Source organism: Centropristis striata, chromosome 9 (assembly GCF_030273125.1).
Source record: "Centropristis striata isolate RG_2023a ecotype Rhode Island chromosome 9, C.striata_1.0, whole genome shotgun sequence".
In the NCBI taxonomy this organism is placed as follows: Eukaryota; Metazoa; Chordata; class Actinopteri; order Perciformes; family Serranidae; genus Centropristis; species Centropristis striata.
In genome coordinates, this window is record NC_081525.1 from 35,680,758 (window position 1) to 35,707,053 (window position 26,296).

At 40.5% G+C, this 26,296-nt stretch overlaps 2 protein-coding genes across 2 annotated transcripts in view; one reads left to right on the top strand and one right to left on the bottom strand.

The window, feature by feature from the left end:
- The first annotated feature begins 8,225 nt into the window (after positions 1-8,225).
- On the top strand, positions 8,226-10,945 carry s1pr3a (sphingosine-1-phosphate receptor 3a). The gene has a single exon (XM_059340461.1). It carries the CDS (start codon positions 8,226-8,228, stop codon positions 9,417-9,419), a length of 1,194 nt encoding a protein of 397 aa, XP_059196444.1. The 3' UTR covers positions 9,420-10,945.
- Positions 10,946-24,167: 13,222 nt separating this feature from the next.
- shdb (Src homology 2 domain containing transforming protein D, b) overlaps positions 24,168-26,296 on the bottom strand; it is a 28,632-nt gene continuing 26,503 nt past the window's right edge. The window contains exon 8 of the mRNA XM_059341920.1: positions 24,168-25,341. Coding sequence (XP_059197903.1) covers positions 25,155-25,341 — 187 coding nt within the window. The 3' untranslated portion in view covers positions 24,168-25,154. The remainder of the gene's footprint in view (positions 25,342-26,296) is intronic.

A 26,296-nucleotide genomic window follows, 5' to 3' on the forward strand; every position in this document is an offset into this window, starting at 1 on the left:
ATGATCTGTTGCGACCTGTAGGATAATCAAAGCATGAAACTTTACAAAGACAAACTAGAGAACTAAAGCATTCAGAGGTTGAAACTACTTGCCAACCAATCACTGAATAGGGCTTTTATTTCCAAATCACAGCCTGTTTTAATGGTGTTCCTCAAGGTCTTGGTTTCTTAAAACTTTGTTGAAAGAATACAGAATAGAGATATCAACTTTTCCCCCTTCCTTGCTGATAATATCTGTATTTTCCTCCCTTCTGACAACTGCTAACAACCACAAGGACATCTCATCTCTTTGCCTTCCACCTATAGTTACTTATCTTTTCACAGGTAGAGATAGTGAGAGAAATAATAATATCACACATTTTTTATGTGTGCACAAAACAGTGAACAAAATTACCAACTATGAAAATATATCCATCTGTCGTCCTTCCACCCTTTCATCCCTCCATCTGTGCACCCTTTGATGTTGCTATTTTAAACTGGATGCAGATAAAAAAGGTTATCTAAAGAGCCAGCAAGGCTGTTTCTCAGACAGGCAGTCACCTTGTGTCCTTCAAGACCTCAGACCTCCACTGATAACCCACCAGCAGCACCACTGCTCCAGATAAACTATCAGCTCTCAGAGCTCCACTCATGACCTCCAACAGAGATGTACCCCATGTTCCATGCAACAAAATAATGTGATGGGCCTCGAGATACAGACAGTGCTGCAATAAGCTAAATTTAACAGGTTTTGGTTAATTGTTTCTTTGTTGTAATGTCCTGCTGAGACAATTGTACAGAACATTTCATAACGAATTGACAGAATTTGCTTCACAAAAGATGGAAAATAAAAAAATAAAGACGGATGAAGACACAGAATTCTGAACATTAGACATGGCAAAAGAGTCAAATCGAACCAAAAGGCAATAAATTACACTTAATACTGCTGTGAGGCAAAGTAAAGTAAAAGTTCTGAGGTAAAACTATTTTTAAAAGATTAGTTTTTATTTTGAAAGTTGCACAGCAAATTGCACGGCAAGCTGTGTCTGAACTAAAAGCAGCATCCCTGTCAGAAGTAGTCCTGGACCAGTTAACAGTTATAATGAGAGTCAGCAGAGGACAGACATCTTTTAGGAACACAAACTGTGAAAAGGTCACTGATGTAATCTGGGGTGATGCAGTGAAGTGATTTGAAAATGATTTGCACTCACTTTAGTTTTGGTGAGGATCCTGGCTGCAGTTCTAGATGCTCTATCTGGTTTTTGAAAAGGGCCTGTGACTAGAGCATTATACAAATTGAAACGACTATGAAACAAAAGTGTTTGTTTTTACAGTTGTTGTGTGAGAGAAATGCTGTGACAATGTAGCATAGTCTGTGAAAAAGGAAGTGAATGGAGCAATCGTGAAGTCACCCATTGGTTTGTGGACATTTTAGCACTTGCCTTATTTATGAGCCTGAAGTCACCATATTTGGGAAAGAGGTTGGAGCTGTGCTGACGTAAGGAGTGGATCTGATTGAGGTCATCACAGAGGTAGCCCTGCCTTAAAACATACCCTGCTTTATCATCTATTTTATTCAAAATGGGATCATAATTTATACAATGGACATCATGCTCAATTGAAGGAGACTTGGAACTAAAGATTGTGTGATAATAGTGGACATAGTCAGCATGATGTCACCCATTGGTTTGTGGACCCTGGTTATGAAGCCTTGAGTTGGGCTTTTAGGCCACTGCCATCTTGGTTTATGGCCATCCCCGTGTTGTTTTTTTCAGTTTTTTTACAGTTCATGTGCAGAATGGATCAGGTGTGAATGCTATGTCATGAGGTAACACTAGCAAGCTAGCTTGGTTAGCAAGGAACAATCATTATTCAAAATGAAAAGCCCACTCCTTAGAACAGGGGTCATCAACTACATTTGTCTTCTAAACAGACACTACAGGTGCTGAACTTTCAGTAAAACATAAATAAATAATGCACTTATGTCTAGTTAGCCTATCATTGTTTGATATTTTTATTTTCTTACTAAATTAATGCTATTTATTTGCCTATGTCAGTATCAACAGACTCCTAAAAAACATGAGAAATCCATTATGATAACTAGATACTAAACTAGAAAATGTTCTCAGACTTCCGCCAAGGAGACAGTTCACTGAGGAGTGATGGTTAAAAACTGTGATCACTGAAACGTCATTGTGAATATGCTAAATATGAGAATGCATTTTTTTCCTCCTCTGAAATCATTAGGCTGGTATCCCGCCAGTTGAAGATCGCTGAGTGTCTTTTGGTGAAACCAAGCATGATATTTTAAAGCAACCATAATGTTACTGTTAACTTTGATTAAGTGAAAGCACTCTGTCAAAAAGGTCAAATTTCGAAAACAAAAACACACAGCGCACTGTGGAAGTGACTTGTCAATTATACAGTAGTCTGTGGAGTCGGAGTCGCCCCCTGATGGTATTTAGAAAGAATGCATGTTTAAAGCTCCTCTGCATTGACTGATAGGGAAGCTATGTCCACTACTGTCAATGAGAGTACTACTGTTGTAAAATGATAAATGATATTGAGTTGTACTGTTTAAAACACGGCTTGGCTTTTCACAACTTGCCAAGAGATGTGAACCTCATCAACAACAACTCTATATCTGTTCATCTCCCTGTCTAATAGTTTGCCATTTGAGTTTGTAGAGCTGAGCAAACATTCTTGAATAATTTTCGTAGAGAATTTTTCAGTGGGTGTGGGTAAACTGCAGGAGTGGAGGGCAGGGGGGTGACGGCCCAAGAGGGCTTCCTTTTCCACCACTGCAGCTTCTCCTTCGTTCCCACTACACTCCACATTCCCAAACATCTAACTCACCGCCCGGGCCTACGTCAGCACGCCCTGACTCACAATGCTGCTGAACACGTACAAACACACACAACTACACACCGTGACCGCACACACAAAGATGCAGAAACAACAACTTCTACTGGACTTGGCAACACGGGCATCATTTCATGATCTGGTGACCTGTAGCAACATTTCCTTTTTCCACCACAGCACCAAACATCCAGGAAGCCTGCATCCAGCTTGCAACAACACAGAGCCAAGGCCTTTGGGGTGTTTTTATATGGTTATAAATGGGTTGTCAGAGTGTCTGTACATCTCTTGCTGTTCAGGGTAAAGTCAACAGCTCTGGGGGTCATTCATTAATCTGCAATGCCTGGGCTGACATGTGCAAGAGGGCCAGACTCCCTGTAACCTCTCACAATCAGCGATACCAGTGGGACTGAGAGAGAGAGAGAGGGAAAACTGTCAGCTCTGTTACTCCTTAGTCTCCTGCTCTTTTTTGTCTCCCTCCATCTCCCCTTCTTTTTATCAACATTTGTTACGCTGTCGGTCCCTGTTAGCCAGCACCATAATCCATCACAGTCTCGATTTCTGGCCTGGTTCATGCTATTTTAGCCCATTAGATCCAGTAAAAACAAAGAATAAAAAAACAAAAAACAGAAGAGATGGACAGTCTGAAAAACTATGTGCACATCAGCAAGGAGAAAAGAAGAGAAGAAAACAATAGCTCCATCATAGCCACAGTTCATTATGTGCAATGTTAAAGACTTTTTCCAACCATGCTATCAGATGTGGATGGTCACCTTGCCTTGGCATCACCTGTTTATTGAGCATCACTGGGCTCAATCGATACAAACATTCAATATCTGCAGACAAAGATCCTGCACTCTTCTTTAAGGTCATACTTAGCGCACGTTGTGTTGTTGTTGCCTTCAAGGCCCCTCTCCTGCAGCATTCATGTTCTCGTAAAAGGAAGATTTCTGAAAACCCTAAGTCATGAACACGACTTCCAATGTAATAATTATGCCCTCACAAGTTCCAAGTCCTGGATTCATACTCTTAATTACTGTATACTCAAGAACTATTATTATCAAAATACTTAACTATGAAGTATCGTAAGTAAAAGTATTCATCATTTTGGAAAGTGATGTAGCTGACAGTATTATATTAGACCCCACCATGCACCTATATCTAAACTCTCCCCTGTTCCCCCTGTTCTTTTTTCTGTTCTCTGAAACTCTCTTTGCCTTTCTATGGCTGTTTTTGCTCTGACCCCGTCCAGATTTCTTTTGACCTGTCTTCATCATCTCTTCCTCACTCTCCCAGGCTGAATGTGAAACCGTGGTATCCAGAGTCAGTGACAGTCATGTGGGAAAACCCTAATAAATTCCAATGCGTAAACAATGAGAAGTATCAGCCCCTACCCCTCAGTTTCCACCCATTGCACCATCCAGTAGTTGGAATAATGGCTTCTGGGAATTTGCTGGGAATGTGCATTCTGTTTTTTAAACACAATGCCCAGCCAGCTCGGACAAGGGCAGTGGGGGTGGATCGGGAGAGTTGAAGAGGAGGTGTTGGCAGCAAGTCCTCAACATGTCCCGTACCATCTACACCCAGCTGTGGTTTCTACATTGTGGTCTCACCTGTCAGTTCACTCAAGTCACACAACACCAGGAAGTTGCAGCAGGAAATGCCTCATTTGTATCCACAGGGATAAAGCATGAAGGTGTGACAACTTTTACCTTTCTTTTAAAGCAGCTACAAGGAGTTTTTAACTGGTTATGAAACATCTCTAAATACTGATTTCCCTCGATATTCCCTACAAAAGTAAAGGAGACTATCCATGAAGACAATCCGATGAAAACAAAGTATGACACAGCCTTTGTTCCATTTTCCCAGGAAAACCCTTGCAGCGAGTAGTATATTAGCCAGTTAAAAAGGAAGCATGAGTAAAGTTTTCTTCAGACGAATGTTATCTTTTTCTTCTTCTTTGTAACCTGATGCTGCCATATGGTTTGTTACACAACCATCTGAGAAAAAAACCTTGGAAACTGTTTGGAAAAGGGCAGACACGTTCAAAAAATACCAGGCAGGTAATTGGATGAAACATCTGTCTATCATCATCACACCCTTTGTGCTAAAATAACTCAGGAGAAGAGCAAAAGCATTCAGTGCTGTTCTCTGCTTCTTTTACTGCTGACTTTTACTGATGCTATTGCTGAACAGTCACCTCTCAGTAGCCGTTTATCCACTAAAGTCAAAGCAAATTTTGAAGCAAATTTTTGAAATGTTGCAATAAAGAAAATGCGAATAAGGGATGTTTCCATCAACTGGTTTAGAGTGAGTAAACAATGTATTGTTTACTGTATATGTAATATGTAATGTAGGCTAATCTGTCAGTAAACAGTTGAAGAAGTAGAGATTGCTCAAGAAAAAGAGGTTGCTAATCAGACAACTTTGGACACCCACGGGAGAAAATGGAGTCTTCAGGAATTGGATTCGATTGGGAAACTTATAATTTTTATTTAATGTCAGCTTGGAAACAGCTGATCAGTCATGTGAGTTAAATGTTCGCTACTTCAGAATTTATTTTGTAAAAAGTGTTTCCATCTCCCATTTAGTGCATTAACTATTGTCTTCAAAAAAGACAAAAAACATCCTAAATGAGTGTAAAGATGTTTATGCACATTTTCGAAAGTTTTATCTAATTTTGGTGTTTCCATCAAGTTTTTCTCATGCAAATCATCAAAATGTGCGTAAAAATGTGTTGATGGAAACACGACTAATGTCATCACAAATATGTAGCTGCCAGTAGCCTCTTTCAGGATGCTGATTGGCCGAACCAATGGTTGTGGGGACACAAGCACAAAACCAGAGGCCTGACAGGATGAAGATCAACAGATGAAGAGAATTGTGGAATTTAAAAGGAATCAAAACTGTTCTTGCATTGGCCCTCCTTCCCTCTAGATAGGTACACAATATGTCTATTTTATTTATAAAATACATTGTGATACATAGTTTTACATCAATAAACCGGCTAAACTGTGTTTACTTTGATTCACAATCATGATATAACAGTTATTAATCTTACATAGCCACAAACAGACACATCACCTTCTTGCTATCTTTCATTTCACTTTCACTTGCTTCCAAAACAATTTGTGCGAAAACAAATGCAAAGATCAAAATCTATCAAAACACTACCACTTTTGTCCAGAGATGACACCAAAAATAAAAATGAATTAAAAACAAAATAAAAACAAAAGGAAAGTTTCTTGTAGTTGCTTTAAATAAGGGGTCTCTATAACTGTTTCTGCTGCTGTTCCTGCCATTCTTGATCTTTCTGCAATGACTGAACATTGCTTTTGTAGTATCTCTAACTGCTTTTGACCTAATGACCTGACCTACTCTTTGTAACTGGACATGCAACCCATGGACTGCAGATGAAACGCCATTACCAAACTGCTACATGCAGCCTGCCAGACTCTTGCCTTCTTCTTATCAGAGGCATATTTCTTCATAACGACACAAAAAAAAAGTGCATAAAAGGAGACGGAAAGTGTGACTCTTCGCCTCCCATCCAACAGTTGGCGCCAATGGAAGAGGTTTAACCTATCTCACACTCTGAACGAGCAAATGGACACAGTCATCTTTTTATTGGAAAAACAATGAGTCATCAAATTGTAGATATGGGTTGCAACTTCTTGGAAGGTGACTTCCCAGAAAGGAAAATAATCAGTTTGTGCTTTCTTTCTTTTTTCACAAAACTGTGGTCAACTTAATGATAATGATGACAGAATCTGGGTTCAGATCAGCTATGAAAATATACAACCAAAGGAAAACAGTAAGGCGGTATATTAATTAAAGGATGACATAACTTCAAGGAGCACACAGGGCCTCTGGGCAAAACATTGACACATATGTTGCTGGTTGCTACATGCAGTAGATGCAGTTACATAATGACACTTTAATGGTAATAAGGTGTCTGGATCAGTCAGCTGATCTCAAACAAAAATCAATCAAACCTGCCGAAACTGATTGTTTGAAAATGCATTTTAACTTTCCCATGGCAAAGTGACACATCTTAAGAGCAATTTAGCGTCTGGCTTGATGACACGAGTGGCTGACTCACAATTAATGCTAATGACTGGGCTAAATGGAGAGGTAAGGGGAAGATCCCGCCCCAGCAGCTGGGAGGGGTGAGAGGCTGGTCAGAGCTGGAGGCAGTCAGTGTGGAGAGGACCACACACTGATAAAGTTCAGGACCGAGCACCAAGTGGATGTTTGGGGGAAAAATACGTCCGTGATTTGAAACAGTTTTTTTTTTTACGGGCTAGAATAAAATATGGACTTTTGACTTTTGAAGAGGATCACAAGATTTTGGAAAGCGCGTATTTTGCACCAGCGCGTCGTTACGCAGGAGAGAAAAAAATACTTTTCAAGTAACGGCAACACCACCGGGATGTTCAGATGAGAGCAGTAACTCCAACAGGTACGGTCCGTTACTGAAGCTGTAGTGAAGAATTCAACTCTTGTTCTTTAGTTTGACGAGAACTGCAGAGCTGTGTTCAAAATCACCACTCTATTTAACTTTGCGCAACTTTTCCAAAACAGGAAAGTTGGTCAGTGCGCCACTCCATGAGAAGGCACCTTGTTTAACTAAGTGTTCACCAGCAATTTATTTTTAACAAATAATAACAGCCTATACGTTATTTGTTACAGTTTAATAATTTGGGGAACACATGGTAGATTAAACGTGTTCATCCAACATCAAGACTAATTGTCCCCTTTCCTTTCACTTATATTTTGGGATATTTTACATTAATGTTTATTTGTGAGTCACAGTATTCAGTAGACATTTTTAGTAGATATTTATGAACCGCTTGACTGCCACAGCTGTTAGTTCACTAGGCTATTAATGGGACAATAAAGGGAAGTTGTAATGTCCCAATCTGCAGGTTCTTCTTCTATTTATTCTATATTCTTCTTGTTTTATTATTAATAAGTCTCTCACACGAGGGTCGATGCCAATAAAAAGAAAAATATTGTTATATATGTCATTTGCTAACTTGGCCAAGAAAAAAAGTCATAATAAGTATTATATATAAATGTTATATAAAAATATATAAATATTTCCAATTTTCTAGTTTTTTGATTGTTCAATTACTTTAATTTCTTGGAGTCCTCCTAGAGATATGTTTCATACATAAATTATCGAAATATTGTTGAATGTAACTTTTGTGACTTTAATGTGTTGAATATAACTTAAAAACAAAACAAAATAAAAACAAGTTTGCTCTCCTAACTGCATTTGATTGACAGGCCGATGAGGAGGCTGTAAGATGCCCGCTTGCCAGATGTCCAGTGCTGTGGCGCCCTCTGCTGTGTGACCGAGGAAGGCCAGGAAGGGCAGACAGCATGGGGAACATGCTGGAGGAGGGGATGAACCCCGTCATCGTCAGCCACTACAATCACTCAGGGAAGTGGGACCGGCCTCGCAGCAGCGGGGCCTGCAAGATGGCCGTGCTGCTCTTTATCTGCGTGCTGATTGTTCTAGAGAATGTCACGGTCCTGCTCGCTCTCTGGAGGAACAAACGCTTCCACAGCCGCATGTACTTCCTCATTGGAAACCTGGCGCTGTCAGACCTGCTGGCTGGTGTGGCCTACGTGGTCAACATCTTTACCTCGGGACGCAACACATATTTCCTGACACCAGTGCAGTGGCTGGCCAGAGAAGGGAGCATGTTTGTGGCCCTCAGTGCATCCACGTTCAGCCTCTTGGCCATTGGGATTGAGAGGCACATGACTATGGTGCGTTTGCGTCCGTGTGAGACGGCAGGTCGGGGGAGACTTCTAGGACTGTTGGCTGCCTGCTGGCTTGTGTCAGTGCTGCTCAGTGCCCTGCCCAGTCTGGGCTGGAACTGCCTGAAAAACAAGGACTCCTGCTCCACAGTGTTGCCGCTCTACGCTAAGAGTTATGTGGCCTTCTGCATCAGTGTGTTCAGCGCCCTGTTGGTGGCCATCATCATCCTCTACATCAGGATCTACCGCCTGGTGACCTCTAGCGGCCGCAGGGTGAGCAGCCGGCCTTCAGAGCGCTCGTTGGCCCTGCTGCGGACAGTAGTTATTGTTCTTGGAGTGTTTGTCATGTGCTGGACCCCCCTCTTCCTCCTGCTGCTGCTGGATGTTGGCTGTAGCCCAGATAAGTGCCCTGTGCTCTACCAGGTGGACTGGTTTATAGCCCTGGCTGTGCTCAACTCTGCACTCAACCCTCTAATATACACTCTGTCCAGCAGGGAGATGAGGGCGGCCTTCTTCAGGCTGCTGTGCTGCTGTCAGACCAGCATGGAGCACACTGGGACCCCTGTGGTGGGTAACCCCCACCTGGGCACTGTCATCCCCACAGCGGAAAACAGCAAAACCAGTGGAGGAGGGGGCAGTGGGGCTGGCAAGTCCACTCTGAATAGAGGGAGGGTTCCCACACCGATGAACTCTGACAACAAACATGGAGATCCCTCAGCCACTGCTGTGCCCCATCCTTCTGGTCCTGCAGACCTGCTCTCAGCTGTGCTGGTGAAGGCGGGGGCGCTGCCGACCCTAAGCAAGTTCTGAGTGGAAGCACCTTAATGAGGCCTTACTGCAGGGAGACTCAACTTGCTTTGCCCAGGGGCCAGTTATGAACAAACAATAAAAATCAGGGCTGCACGATTTTGTAAAAAATATCTAATTGTGATTTTGACAGGTATCGCAATAATTGATTCATGATAAGAATCATTCATTATATGATTCATTGGAGGGAATGATAATTTTTGCATCATTACTCTCAATTTAATCCAAAAATATATTAAAATGATCTTGATGTGACTTTCTGTGAGGATCTGTACAAAACAAAGATTTGTCTGCAGAATGTAATTTGTGAGACATTTATGCAGCAGAACAATCCTTCATTCAGATGGTACTTTGACACATATTGTGCCTTATAATGTGCCAAATTCTGCGCCTCATGCAATTTGGATATTGCACTAATCCATATTGCAATTTCAGTGAACTTTTGATTAATTGTGCAGCCCTGTTAATTATATTTATCAAATAAAAATGAATTAACATCAGGAGGCCCGTAATCCTGTTGCAGCAGCTCTGCACAGGTCAGGTGTACGCCGGGGCGTTTCTGGGATTTGAGGACATTCAGGACTTAGCCTAAAAATCTGTTGGGCCATATTTTGATGCTTTTTTAATGCAGTCTGGCACCTTATTTACAAACAAAAAAATCCCATTGTGAAGTTAGAAAATGGTCAGATTTGGCCTCCCGGCTGTAAGTTGAGTTTCTCTGTTTTACAGTCACACAGAAGTAGACATAGAACTGACACAGTCCTGCTATCAGCCACTTTTTGTTTCTGCACTATGGCCAGTGTAGCAGTGTATATGATGAAGTAATGGTTTTCAGCTGGAACCATATTAATGCAGTAAGAGTACAATCAAAATAATTTAAAGCCACTATTTACAACAACTTTACAATAATACTCACAACATTAAAAGTCATTGATATGTTGTGTTTGTCTTACACAGGAATTCATGTTTAGTGTTTCACATTTCACAACTATGCAATACAAAAGGACAGTTTCATAGTCATGGATGAACCCATTTGTGACCAAAGAGTTTATGTATTAAAATATATGATGATACACGTTTGAAGTTACATCACATGAAAATTCACACTTTTATCAATGTTTTTGAAACATTTTGTGATTTAAATGTTTCCTATATGACATTTTTTTTACACTGCATATTTATTTACAACTTTGATATTTAACTTATTATTGGTCCATTCCAAATACTTGATTGTGGTCCATGTAGTTTCTGAGATACAGTTATCTTGTTATCATACAATAGTCAGTCTTTGGGCACACAGGGCTATCATTTATCTCTAAAAAAAAAACATTAAGAAAAAAAGTGGTCCCATGTGCCTACAGACAAGACATAATGTGATCATAAAAAAATGGGATTTCAGCAGAACACTGCAACTGATTTTGAAAATGTCTTCACATTTTTGCCTAGGCAATCCCAGAGAACAAAAAAGTAAAAAATTTTGTTGTGGTCACAAATGGGTTAAGCCGAGCCCCAAATGAAGTCTCTTGTCTTAATTCATGTCTGTGAAACTGAGTGTCATTAACTTCATTAGTGTTGCGTCTGTCAATGTGTTTGTTACATTCTGTCATTATAAGCAGAAAAGAAGAAGAGAATTAGGGCCTTATCTGTTATATGCAAGTACTCTTAAAACACCTGCATTTTCCATCACAACTTGACTTTGTAAACTATTTATTTTCTGTGAAAACATTTGCAATCGTATAATATTATTGGTATATTTGTTTGATATAGTTTGTGTGCATAAAAAAACCCATCATGGTACTAGGACTTTATTTTGTTATGATTTTAGATGCACTGTGAGACCAAAAATCTGTTTGTCAGACTAGCGGCCTTATGAGGCTGTGATGCACATTACATGCTCACACTACAAAAGAACAAAAAAAATGGAGAGACACAATGCTATTATTAGATTCTTACCACTACTGGGCAAGAGTGTAAAGATTGTCTTGATGGTGTTGTTGCAGGAAAAGCAATGTTCAATCTAATTAGTAGGGTTAAACTTCTGTACGGTGGCCATTTTTGGACATTTCAGGCTCAGCTCTACATTAGCAGAACTGTCTATCTTTCATTAGTCTAAGCTCTACTCTGTCAGCATCTGTGCACTGCACTGTGAGCTGAATTAGCGTGGCTAATAACTACACTCATGGACATTTTTGCTTTTCATCAGCATATCTAGAAACCACTCACACACGTCAACTAACCACTAGTGAATAGGAGTGTTGGATGTGAATTATTTAATGGTGGTAGACTGTAAATGACATTTCTGCCTAGGGTGGTGCAGTGCCTGATACCATTATATAGCAAATTAAATAAAAAATCCTATTCCCTTTTATGAGATTTTCACACGTGTCATGTTTTGATATGAAATCAATGACTTGCCTGCTTTCCTTTCCCTTTTCTCTCATCCATGCTTGGTCTGTTTAGGTCCTCTGCACGCACTGTCAAGGTACATATAGAAGAAAACCAGAGGCATTCTGTATCTTTTCCACCATACCAGTGGTCGACATTTGCTCATATCAGTCTGTAGTCACATGAAAGTTAAAGCCATGCATATATTAATGTGCAAATGCTCTGATTTGTCAGTTTATCATTTGCTATTCAGACAAGAAGAGAGAAATGTCATGTGATTTAACCTGCTGCACTCATTTAATACCCTAATGGGACGCTGATTGATGCTCTCTAAGGTAGACCTGGGTCAACCAATGATGAATAATGCAGAGAAACTCTTGATATTTATTTTAACTAGGGGTTTTCAGCTCAGCAAGGTCAGGTAGCGATTAATCGTGAAAGATATAGTGCATTCATCTAATTTGGAAGAGCTTCCTTTTGTGAAAAGTCTCATAATGTAAACTAGTGCAGTGCCTGTTTTTAAAAAGCAGAAGTTCCGTTTGCAGCTTTCCCGATAACTGCTCATCCCATCGGCTTCACTCTTGACACTGCACCCCCTTGGGTCCTCAGCAATGCACCCGCAGCAAGTCAATTGTATCAACTGTTCTTGAGACATGCAAAGGACAGGGATGCATATATACAACACAGGCAGACAGATATTGCTTCCTTTATACAGTAGCTAGATATCACCTCTGCAGCGCCAATTATTGGCCAAATGGCACCAATTTTGTTATGGTCACATGGTTGCAGTAGCACAAAGCTATAAAAGGAGACAATTTTTGTATTGTAAGCCCAGCCCAGAATGTGAGCAAATATTGAGGGTCAGCTATAGCAAAACTGTATGGAACATCAAATATCTGACATAGACACGCTATCCAGATTGGTCCAGAGATGTTGTGTACCAAATTTGGTGATGATCGCTTAAAACATTTTTAGTCTTTAAGTTTAAAGTCTTTAAAAAGAGTAGCAAAAAGATGGACTTGGACACAATTTAAAATGGCAGAAAATTGATCAATAAGCAAATGGGAGCAGCATATGTGGACAGATTTATCTAGATCTACAGAATCCAGGGGAAAAACTTTGCTTTCTGAGACCTGAAATGTAAAGTTCATCGTGTTAGAGAAATGCATTGAGGAAACCATTAAAATTAAATTATCTGACTCCAAAAGTAAACCTCTCACCTATTTCTCTGCGCAGATAGTTTGATGCGGGAATGATTAGCAGGAGATGTCCAAGTTCTTCGTTTTTACATTTTATTACAATACGTCAAGAAATGTGCAGTTTACAGAGATCTCTGGGTTCACTCTACACGTCCCTGATACACAGAAGACTGGTTTCAGGTCATGAAGTCTGGACCAGTCTCATTTCCCTTGAACCTTTTTTTTATAACCTAACAATGTTTTACTCATCATGAAGGTAGATTTCTTCCAGGAAGTGCCACCCTCTTGATCCGTTGATTCGTCAGTTTTAATCAATATAGGGACACGCCATGTCACTTCTCTGCCCAGTACATAATGTCCGTGTCCTGACCTGCTATCAAAACATTCAACAAACCTCCTGCCTTGTTATAACTTACAGAGATATAATTGGAGACACAGATGTTGCAATGTGCATATAAAATACAAAGCAAACCATATCTTTTTATGATGATAGAATCTTACTAAGTTTAAGCAGTTGGGATAAATGTATTTAAAGTAATCACAGTTTCTAAACCAATATTAACACACGAACATAATCATTGTATCAAAAGCATTGTAGTGACCCGATTGCTACTCAAAAAAGATGCCACGCGCACAAATGAAATGTCCACTTTCCGTATATCCATTAACTCAGTTTATTATAATGTTTCCAAACAAATATATACTTCTTTCTTAAACAAATAAACTTATATTTCCAACGTATACATCACATTTCTGCAGTCAAAAAACTGTGTGCCTCTCGGGCATCTCACACAATCAGTCATACACCGGTGACTTATATTAAGTCATGACCTCAGAATCCATAATGAGCGCTCTTCTCCACCCGGTGGTGGGCGGCGCAAACAAACAAACAAACAAACAAACAAACAAACAATCAAAGCAAAATGGCTCTTACAAGCATATTGCATGATTAATCCGTAACTGCATAGAAAGAGATAGCACAGACAATGTTAGTGAATTCCACATGCATAGACAGTGACCTTTGATACAGATAGTGACCCTCATGCACAGAGAAAGACAACAGAGACAGAATAACAGATTATTTCTAACAATTGTTACAATGCCACTATATGTGCCACACTTGGGTGCTCAGTAATACACCCACCAAGTGCATAGTTGATCTGAAGGCACTTCTTGAGATAAGGACACACACCCACACACACAGATTTCCTCGTTTATAGTTAGATTCCCTTTGGTAAACCCCAGTTATCGAGTGTGCTAAATGAATAAGATAATAAGACCAACAAAACTTTCTGGTGAAGGTTTGGTTCCATGTTTCCTTGAGACATTCATGAGACAGTTTCTGACATGTCATTATAGAAAGAGTTTAGCTGTCAGTGTTACGAACTGTGAGAAACAATCAGATCCTTCAAGTGGACGTGGATACAAGTTTGTTTTCCAGACACTGATATTAACTTCACATGTTTGTTTTTCTTCTGACAAAAAACTAGCAGCAGTGAAGGTTACTTTGTTGAAGCGATAGATGAGCTGATTGCAGCAGCGCTTTCCGTTCATACCACATTGCACAGCAAAGAGCAGACAGGAGCTGACAGACTGGCATTTCATACTCACCTGAGCTAAAGGATGTGTCTCCGCTCAGCACTTCCAGATCTGATGAAAAAAGACAGCGAGGACGCAATACCAGCTGAGCATTTCCAGCTTAAAGGTCACTTGCTGCTTCCTGTCAGAAATGTTTGAACACTCTCCTTCCTGAATTAGCCGAGGATGACGGTGGCTTTATGACATCTGGAACATTAGAAAATGACAAAATGTTGAGCTGAAGTGTCATTTATAGTCAGTGAATCACTCTCTCCTCCCCAACTTGTTACCCCACACCATTACTGTCTATTCTGATCCAAATGCTCATTACATTTAGTTTGAGTCAAATTATTTGGTGTAAGAAAATCAGTTTGCAATGAAAGAAGAACTAAAAATGCCACACAGATGAATAAAACACAGTTTATTAGAAGTTTAAGTTGTCAGAAATTTAGATAACCAGGTGAAAATACAACAGTAGACTTAGTTCAGAGGTACTGTAGTACAGAGGTACTGTTGCTGTTTCAGCTCACTTACCCATTCAAACTGATTTACAGTCACCATAGGGCTGTTTCCACTACTGCCCAATACCCGGAATGAGGCGGGTCTCACTCGCCAAAACGCCCCTAATTTTCAAAAAAGCGACTGGAGACAAATCCAGCGACTTTTTCTGGTGTAATTGGAGACTCCTTCTTACTCTTCTAGCCGCGGGGGCCTGCAGTTAATTCACTATGTTTATGATCAGCGGAGACGCTGTGCATAATTAGCCATGCTGCTTTGTTTATGATCAGCTGATGACGGGAAACTCAACCATGGCGATGGCGGCCGTGGTTGAGTCTCCCGTGTTTGATCCGTCGCGTATGTGACGTCTCGGTCGGAACTGTCGCTAAGTGATTACGCGATGGTCGAAAACCTTACATCACCTCTGGGGGCTAACTTGTAATGGGGACACACAGAGTAAGCAGACTTTTGAGAGGGTGTGGCCTGAGACTTTCCCGGTGGCCACTTTTCCCCCTAGTGGAAACACGGCTTATGTTTGCCAACGTGCCAATCAGCAGGTTTAATAGGATGACTGACATCCAGCGTAATTCACTAAACTCACTCAAACTCTCAAACTAGGCAGCCCTGAGCAAATCGAAATCAAGTTATTTTACTACTTTCCCTATTTCTCGCTTAAAATGTTTTCAGAAACACATTTTGGTGAACTGTTTACCTGTAGTTTGAGAACGTTTATGACCCGGCCGCCATGTTTGTCCTGCTGTAAAAGCAGGCTAAGCCCCGCCCCAACTTGTCACTCAGCCCCACATCATCAAGCTTCATTACTCCAATTGGTTGGGCATCAAGTTCCGCTGCTCTGATTGGCTGTAGGTCTAATCACGGTTCTAGACCATGGACTGTATGTAATCTAAGACTAATACCCATTTGTGGATGTGATTAATCTTGCCATGGCATCAATTAGTCAGCTTAACTTTAGAACTTGAAAATAGACAAGCCCTTGGATCAGAAAGTCAGTGTCTTGATCAAAAATCTGTATTGCTAATAATTGAATCAAGAACTTCTTAAATAACCGTCTAATCGCAAACTGTAAACCAAAGTCTTACCACAAACCAAAGGTTTACTGCATTAAAGGAGGCATTTTATTCCCATTTTCAGGTTCATACTTGTATTTTTTGGTTTATTTTTCAATTTTTTTTCTGAATTTCCCCATATTCACCCTCTGTCTCACAGTTCTATTCCCTTTCATCACCCCTCCAAAAAAAGCCCAGTATGCTCTGATGCACCTTTTCAATTGTAGTTCTTAAGCTTCGGGGTATAAAATCAGATAGGGAGCAATTCATTTTAAAGATGTAACATAGGAAGAGGAGCCACATTTCAATGACTTGTTGAACCACATGTATTCTGATCAACAGCTCACAAAAACTGGGTTGACTGGGTTTTTCTAATGTCACAGTTTGGGGGCTGGTAGGCAAGTACTGAAAAAGTGTGTTTTCTATAATATGTCCCATAAAATCTTATTTGGAAAACCTGCCAGAAACACCAGATAGACTGTGATCCAACTACCTTTTACTGGAAATATTGAACAACAAAGAGAAGGAATCTAGCCAATGAGGTCAAGTTCAGGTGGGAGTGAGAAGATTTCAGGTTTTATGTTGAAAGTATTTAAAAGTAAATATCACCTCATATCCTGTGGGTAATGCCGTTTACACAGGTAAAACTGAATTCTGCTTAATTTACAGATTAAGTGAACACTTATGATGAATTCATACTAACCAAAACAAAACAATAAATAGTCTTTAGGTAAAAGAATGGTTATTCAGGGGGGGGAATAGTAATTTGAACAATGAAGATGAGACTGAAAGACAGAATATTGCACATACTAACTGTTGTTATCCACAGACTCAATTTCATCATTGTTTTCCTTCAATCGTTGTCATTCTAGAAAAACAGCTTAAACATGTTCGGTGAATATTAATGAATTCCTTTTCATTTTAATCTCTTTCATGTCCCCAAATCCGGCTCCGGCGGATTCCATTTGTCCAAACACCTGAAACAAACACTGTTTAATGGCAGCATGTGCTAAGTGGGTCAATCACCTTAATAAATCATGTTAACTAAATAGCCGTCACCAGTCTTCTTTGAGGATTTAGACATGGTGGATTTGTGTCATTCTCTGTGCACAATGCCTATTTGCATATGACTAATGTGAACACGACAGAGGACAAGAGAATCACACCACCCCCTGTCATCGTGATCCTGGCTTTATACTGCTGCGTGGTAAGGAAGTGTGCATGCATGTGTGTGTGTGCATTTGCATGTGTCACGCAGACGTGAATGTGTGTGCATCCGTGTGTGTTTTTGAGAGAAGGAACAAAGACTCCATCTGGTCCGAGCCACTGAATGTGCCAGTATGAAACACTTCTGTCACTCTCAAGTCCCTTTTTGAAGCAGCTCGGAGGTGGAGTAGGGCCAGGCAGAGAGCGGCGAGGGGTCCCATTTGAGGCGCCAACTCACGCAGGGAGCCCCCAGCCGCAGCCATTCTCTCCTCCACAGCTGAGTTGTGCCACTCTCACCGGAGGAGACACACACATTCATGTGGTGTGTGATGAGTCCCCCCACCCCCCCTCCTACCTTCACCTCCACAGCTCTCAGATTTATTACAGTGTAATTACTTGTGCAACAAAGAGAGTGAAGACCCAGGCACACTTTTGTGATAAGCTCCCCAGGATCAGAGGGCTTTATTCTGGGAGCAGCTGGGGAGAAGCTGGGGGGAGTGAAGGCAAAGGTCGCTTCGTAGGAGGATATCTGCAGGAGCTGGCTGAGACTTGGATTGGAAGACACTCCTCCCAATACCCCGCTGCCATTAATGTTCCTGTCTAGTGCAGATCAAGTCGACTCCAGTTGGGTTTCAGAAGGAATACTAAAGTAAATGTTGATCTGACAGTTTCTTCCTCCTGAAACAACAACAAAAACATCCTTTCTGGGTTGTTTTATTATGTGTTTTAAGCATAATGTGTGCCTTGTAGAGCTGCAACCGACATTTCTTGCATTATCAGTTACCCTCTCAATTATTTTTCCAATTAATTGATTAATTGTTTGGCCTCTAAAAAGACAGGAAAAAATGAAAAATGCCTATCTCAATTCCCCAGAGCCTCAGGTGATGTTTTCAAATTATTATTTTTGTTTAAGATACAAACATTTGATAGGTATAATTGATTGTTAATCTTGTTGTGAATTATTTTCCTCTTAATTGATTCATCGACTAATTGTTTCAGCATCTCTATCACTACCTTTACATTAATATTTCTTCTTTATATCAGAAAAAGGTAATTTTCTCTCTTAAAGACAGGACTGTTCTGGGCTACAGTCATCTTTTACTCTCATGCTTCTTATTCCACCTGTGTTCCATTACAGGAGATTGTATAAAAAAGTAGGCTGGTCCTAAAGACAACAAGAATAAAACTGCTCACTTATTACTGTTCGTAAGTGCATGTTAAAGATGCCCCAGTTTGTCAGATCTCTTCTCAAATTTTCTTGAGATGAGATCCCGGCTTGTGCCACCCAATGAGTAAATACTGAACCTTGGAGGACTGCTTTCCAGCATTTGTGCACCACGAAGAGAATGAAGTCCAAAGGACATTAAGATGTGAACTTCTGCATGAATTTAAATGAATGTTTTGACCTTTTTAGTGATGTGTGTGATTGGCTCTGACGCTATTTGCATGTGTGAGACTGATGTGTTTTGTTTTGTGTCTTATCTCTGCTGTGTTTCTTCTGCTCTACTCAGGTCTCTCTTACAAACTAAATGTTGACCACCTGATTAAAAAAAGCGTATAATGTATTCACCAACCTCTGCAACCAGCCTTTTAATGTCCTACTTTCATAACAGATAGGTGGCAGGAGTGGATAAGCAATCTCCTTCAAATCTTCCCCGTCAACATCCCCCTTGCCCCAAATCCACCAAAACAGCAGCTGCTTTCTCTCCAAACCCTCTCTGATTGCAGTCCTCTGGCGGGGCCTGACGGCATGCACACACCTGCTCACACTGACCCCCAATCTATCTCCTCCACGCCTGCCCGCCACAACTGCTGGGATTAGCATGTCTGGGATAGGGGATAAGTGAGAAGGAGGACGGCAGCCTTTTAGTCTGACATGCGTGTCCCGTCTCTCACTTGTAGCATTGAGCGTGTGTGCACAGCTGGCTGCCTCCGCCTGCCTCTGTGCATGCGAGCCGCCTGGAGGTTTGTGTGCTGTGTGAAAGAGCAACTGGAGGAGGAGACACAAGTGATAGACTTCAACTGTGCAACTCATGTAAGAACCAGTGACAACTCAGTTTCAAATAATAACAGAAATATTAACAACAAAAAAATAGGCAACAAACAGAAACGGAATGAAAAAAGTCCCATTCAAATCAACACAGCAGGATGGACATAGAAGGCCATTTTTATTTGTACCGTTGCTTTGATAGTTGGCTAACTTCCGTATAAACCGACTTGCAGCAAGTCACAAGATATAAATATTTTCATACTGCGTTTATGCAAAAGTGCCGTAACGAGCTCTGCCATCATTACTCAATAGGACATTCATACTGATTCCTCAACGGCTTAATATTGGCGTCTCCTGTCTGTAAATTCACAATTTGCATTGCAAAATGAAGTGGGAGGAGACAGCGCCATGTAACAGAGCAGCGGGAAAACGTGTACCATAAGGGAAGGCAGCTTATGAGTGCATTCAAAACCAACCTGGTCTCACAGAAATCCGTGAAATAGCCACAGATTTGCTTAACTCAAAATCCGTGGAATAGCCACGGAATCACTCAAATTTCCGTGAAACTGACACTGATTTCGCTACAATGCAAGTTAATGACAGTCGTATCCCGTTGCTATTCCAACACACAAAGTGATTATGTACATTCACTGAGTGAATATTCAGAAAATAAAACATATATTTCTCACTAGAAATGTGATCAAAATCCATTTTTATGCAGAAACTAAGTCAAAATATTGATTTTTTTCACTGAAAATGAGAGAACTGTCCGCCATGTTTTTTGTTCTGACCGCGGGGACCTTGAAAGTCACGTGACTTGGAACAAACCAATAGGAAAAATATCCATGGAATAGCCACGGGATATGACGTCATTTACTTGCATTGTAGCGAAATCCGTGTCAGTTTCACGGAAATTTGAGTGATTCCGTGGCTATTCCACGGATTTTGAGTTAAGCGAATCCGTGGCTATTTCACGGATTCCTGTGACCAGGTTCTTCAAAACAATGATGGCAGAAGAACTGCACGTGGTGCTGTTTCACGCTGTAGAGATTCTACATACTCAAGCAAAGTTATTGAATTCAACTGAGAGGCATTTTTCTGATGATACTGGTGAAACAATCCACTTCCTTTCTTATTACTCAAGTGTTGGTCGCACAAATAAGGTATTTCACATATATTCCGTCTTGCCGGCCCCACCGGTTCATATTGATCCCGGCATGAACAGTCTTGCCGATTTAACATCTCTATTACTATCTCCGAAGGCAGTACAGAGCCGGGATCACTTGGTCCCGCATCACGTATCTGGGAAGTTCAGATTGAAGTGCATTTTTGATATGCCATCGTATGAAAAGCATGTTTTACTAATATAACATTATCAGCAGCTCAGCTCACATCAAGAGTGCCAGAAAGTCATGACAGCATGCACAACACCAGGACCCTGAAACCTAAGAAGCTGTACTTTAATACTGCAAAATGTCAAAAAAGTCTCCTGGGAAAAAAGTCTTGCCGGCCCCACCGGTTCATATTGATCCCGACATGAACAGTCTTGCCGATTTAACATCTCTATTACTATCTCCGAAGGCAATACAGAGCCGGGATCAGTTGGTCCCGCATCACGTATCTGGGACGTCCAGATTGAAGTCAAAACATCACAAAGGCATAATTATCATGGCCTGAAGTGGCGGTCTGAAAGGGGCTACTGTCTGGTTAAGGTGAGCTTTTGTTGTAACCACCAATCATGCAGTAAAGTAGTATGAAGTATGGAGAACCAGCCACTAAATGAGTAAAATGAAACAACTTAATTCTTCATCCACAGACACTTGTCACAGCGTTGGAAAGCACATTGCTGTTGTCAGATAATCACCATTTTCTTTTGAACTAGTCAAACAACCATAGCCAACAGCTCAATGTCCCTTCTACTCTCATATTTCTATGCCAACTTTTTGGGGGACTTGTGCTTTGTTAAGTTGCTGGATTACCCCTTTAACAGAACTCCCTTTGAATGTTTATTTTACCTGACCTTTGACCTTGCACAGTCCCCTGCGATCAAAATGTCTTTTTCCTGGGCAAAATGGCAGCAGATGTGTTTTCATAGAAAGTTCCATTTCAGTGTCAACACTTGAATGACTTAGTATTTTAATGTTTTTCTTCTGGTTCTGCTTCTTTCACTCACTAACTTGTGCTTTTTAGTGCATTTTGATATGCCATCGTATGAAAAGCATGTTTTACTAATATAACATTATCAGCAGCTCAGCTCACATCAAGAGTGCCAGAAAGTCATGACAGCATGCACAACACCAGGACCCTGAAACCTAAGAAGCTCTACTTTAATACTGCAAAATGTCAAAAAAGTCTCCTGGGAAAAAGGGTATCTACCAATTAAGCACAACTCTTTTAGGCCATGCATGTGTGTGTGTGCATGTTCTGTGGTTTCCTGACATGTTCTCTGGCTCTGTGGTGATCACAGGTGTTCATTCCTCCATGCCTGTCTGATGGATTAACAGCTGCCGCCACCTCGTAATCATTGACACCCCCCAGTTCTGACATTACACACATTCTGATTCTGATATGACAGCTGCACACACACAAACATTTCAGAATTTACACACACCAGAATCATGGCATAATGCTGCATGGATTGTGCCATTTGTTCCAAGCTCGGCAAATGTGCTTATAAAAACACAGCTTTATATTTATTATCCTTCTGTCTACTGGAAATTAGCTAACAGAAATGCTGGAATACTGAAAAAAGCAGAAACAAGGTAAGAGCTATACAAAAGCCAGAGAAATGTGAGCGTGATATTTGTTTGATTTTTACATGCTGCACTGCTACTGTCGTTATTATTCATATCCCTCCCCAGGGAGCCTTGTTTGAAAAATGGGACTATAGCAGCCCCCCTTCCATGTCACCGTCTCACTCTCTTACACTCACAAACACCCACGCACACACACATACTTGTTTGGAGTCTCATTGGGAAAGTACAGCCAGGCAGCGCCTCCCACCTCCTCCTCCTCCTCCCTCCTGCTCCTTCCCCCTTCCCTCATCTCCCTCCTTCCCCTTTTTTTTTCTTCCTTCACTCTTTCTCCCCAATAGAGAGTGATCCAGCTCGTCTCCTCTCTCCGTCACGCGGGTAATCAGCCTCTGCTATTTCATTTGGCTCAGTAATGAAAGCAATCCCAGTGCTTTTCACAGCGGCGCAGCCCAAATAATGAGGGCTGCCTCACCCCTCCTCAGCCACACCTCACCCCCAGTCCTCACCCTCTCCCTCTCCCTCCCAACCCTGCTGTCAATGGATGAGGGAAAGCAAATGTGCGTGCATGCGAGTGTGTGCAATCTTGCCAAGTCCTTTGTGCCTCTTTTCTTTCTTTGTGGGTGAGTCTAATGAGTCTATTGTAGAAAATGCGATCACCTTTACTCACAATCAGAATAATTTGGAAATGATTCAAAAGCAAAATGATTTTACCTCTTCTTGTTTCTGATTCATTTTTAGAGGCCTAAAGAGAGGGGAAAATACACATTTCACAAGAAACAAGCAACAGCCGTACACCAGTCTGAAAATAAACATGATTCTGTGAAGCAGAGTTTAGTTTTTCATTATTTCCTCCCACGACTCATCTCCAAACCCCTTGTGAGGGTCCCAGCCCTCAGGATGGAAAGCACTGATCTACATAAAGATCTACATGTGGAATCAACTCTCTCTTTGGAAACACAGATGAGATGCTTCAACACAGCGGGTAAATTATACATCCTGTCATCTTTTATTTGTGACAGAAAATGGTCATAATTATAATAATTATAATTAATACAACCCAGTCAATTTTGGATCAAGAAGTAATGATTTAAATAATTTTTCCATTTGTCATTTCCAATGGTCATAAATGTTTAGTAGAAGCTGGCTCGTCCTTAAAATCAGTTTTTGCCACACGATGCTGCAACCAGGCAGCAGTCGTGGGAACCCATTCCAGATGGCAAGCATTTAACTCAAATACAACTCACCAACCAGCATGTAATGACTTGGCCAGCAGAAAAATCCGCACTCAGATATGTAGGAAGTGTGAGAACATGGCCAGCAGTCACAAAGTTTTTTTTGTTCATTGTTTCCTAATTAGTATCTCTTAGAATGTAGTCTACAGCTCAGCTTCCAATCTTAGCTTTAAAGGTATACTTCACCTGCAAAATGACTATTTATATATAGATTACTCATCCTGTGTTAACTTGAATTCTTGAAGAAAACTTGTGAACAAAGTAACCGAAAACTGAGTAAATTCTTGATGAACTGAAGTCAATGGGGGCCACGTTTAACAACAGCAAAACTATATGAATTTTCACTAAATTCATACTTTTTAACCCGTTCAGATTCCCCATACACTCAAATGGACATTAAGTAACTATTCAAGGATGTTTAAATCTATGATTACTATCATCTGATTTCACCCAAATGCACCAACTTATTTGATTGGATAGATATAGGCCAATCACAGTGTTCCACATCATCTAAAGTGGACCGCAGTAGAGCCACACCCCCTTTTTTAAGTAAGCATGGCTAACTATGAGGAATCTTAATAATTTGAAAAATGTGTAGCTTTTCAGAAAACCACTATTACAATATATTTGTTTGTATTTAGATTATGAACAGGTTAAAAAACTCACTTCACTTAAACAGAGAGTTTGTAAACAGATGTTTTAAAATATATTTAGCATTGGAAAGCCCTCTTCTATTAGTTGAATTCATCAGGAATTAACTGTTTTTCTATTCTTCGTTCACCTTGGAGCCATGCAAGAAAAACAAGTAATTGGTATGCAAATTGTCATTTTAAGGGTGAAGTATTCCTTTTAGTCAGTGAAAAGACAATGACAGCAGTGACAGGGTTTTTTTTTTTTTTTTTTTTTTACAAACCCAGCATTGTCTACTAAATGCAACATAAGCAACCAACAAGAGTTACGGGTCAGCAAGGTCAACACAAGTACCAATACAACACAGCTTCTCTGTTGCTCACAATGAACAATCAACAGGTAACATGGAGATGTGTCAAGCAAATCCTCAACGTACAGCAGCATGACAGTGCAGAACAGACTGGGTGACAAATAGCAGGTGTGGCTTTGTGTAGAAAAGCATCTGAAATATAACTGCTGTTGGTAAAAACCTTATATATTTGAAAATAGCATTGTTTTTTGTTTTTTATGGAAAGAATTCCAACATTTATACAGGGGCTCCCAAGCCCGAGGATGAAAAGATTTCTCATTGTATACAGTACAATTTAATTTATTGATTTATATAAACATGAAAAATCAGCAAAATATGCCTAGTGAGGTTTTCACCTAACAACAGCAATATTTTTTTTTACCAGTGTCAATGAGGTGTGTTTTGTGGAACAGCAGTAATTAAATCTCCTGCAGGAAACTGGGGCATCAGTACATTCAGAGTATACAGACTTTCTCCCAGCTACAGCTCTGCTAACTTCCTCTGCATTTCACTCAGCTATGTAAGAAATGTAATAAAGAAAGGGAGAATTTCACATATCCTGAAGTCAGCCCCCTCGGTTCAACATGGAGATGAGAGAGAAGAGTTACAGCAAAGGTGGCCGAAAGTTCAGGTATTGCATTTCGTGTGAATCGATCCCCCGGATGTTAGAGACACTTGGCACAGGTACAACAGCAGTGGTGGGCGAGGGCATCTGCCTCTGGTGTGTTGAATCATCAAAAATAGTCCAGTCAAACATGAAGAGAGGACTGGCACTCCACTGGGAAGATCCAATCAAACATTCAGTTTTACGTGTCCGATCACAATGGAAGCCTGGAGGTCCAGGAGGAGTGTCAGAGTGTCTGCACCAGCACGGGGAACAGCAGAGACAGATGCTCGGCTCCTCGGATCGGGAGTTTGTGATTGGTGTAGAAGTGGATGACTTCTGGGATGGTGTCAAAGGGAGGGCTGTTCTGTCCCAGCACGTACTTGCCGTCTTTATACTGTGTGAACTTCATGTGCATGAAACCCTGGCAGCTCCTGGGAGAGAGAGAAAACACACAAGAAGAAAGGATTGAGAAAGGAAGGAGACAAAAGAAGAAAGAGAGTAGGAGAGATCAAATATGAAAGTGAGAAATGAGTGTAGGCGGTACTGGCAGCACGGAGGGGTATTGGGGAGCCATACCTATTAAAAGGAGCTTTTGTGACCATCAAAATTCTCACAATTCATTATATTGTAACAAACTGAGTGATAGTTAACTTTTACGAGTGTCACAGAGTTAAATAGAGGCCAACAGATATATCAGTTGACAGATATTATTCGCCGATATTGGCCTTACAAAGACATATCGGTATCGGTGGTTTGATATGTGCTGTTATGAAAAAATTTTTTTACACAATGTATAATGCAGAAAACGTGGCGTGATTAGTTTTTTTTTATATTCAGCAAATGACTGAAACATTAACTTTAATGATATGATGATGATATGATGATGGTTAATCTAGCTTTTTTAAAATTTCTATGTATTCTTTATTTTCTCAATTATCATTTAGAATTGACTGACAATATAATATATTGTGTTTGTAATGTATAATCATGTTAAATATTATTTAATAACGTTTTATGTTTGAGAAAGGAGCTCTCTGGGTACATTTACAGACCGGTGAAAAATTGATACACAATCCACATAAAACAGTCCAGCATTTTCTGTATCAGAAAATACAGGGCTCTTTATCTAAATTCTGCAATAATTCAGGTGTGAGGGGCAATGGTATGAAACTCATGGAATGAGCAGACAATGGAAATTTAACTTACAAAACATAATGAAGAAAAGCTTACAAATTGGTGACTGAAAAAGGTTGTTTTATAAATATACTTGTTAAACATTCTTCCTCACTCCATTTCAACCGAATGAATACTGCATGATTCCATCTGTAGTACAGTAAAATCCTTTTTAAAAGTTTCCAACCCGTTCCCCACTACTCCCTCTTTCAT

What these genes read in the sequence shown, in the direction of transcription:
- s1pr3a (XM_059340461.1), top strand. Translation starts at nt 8,226, where the DNA reads ATGGGGAACATGCTGGAGGAGGGGATGAACCCCGTCATCGTCAGCCAC.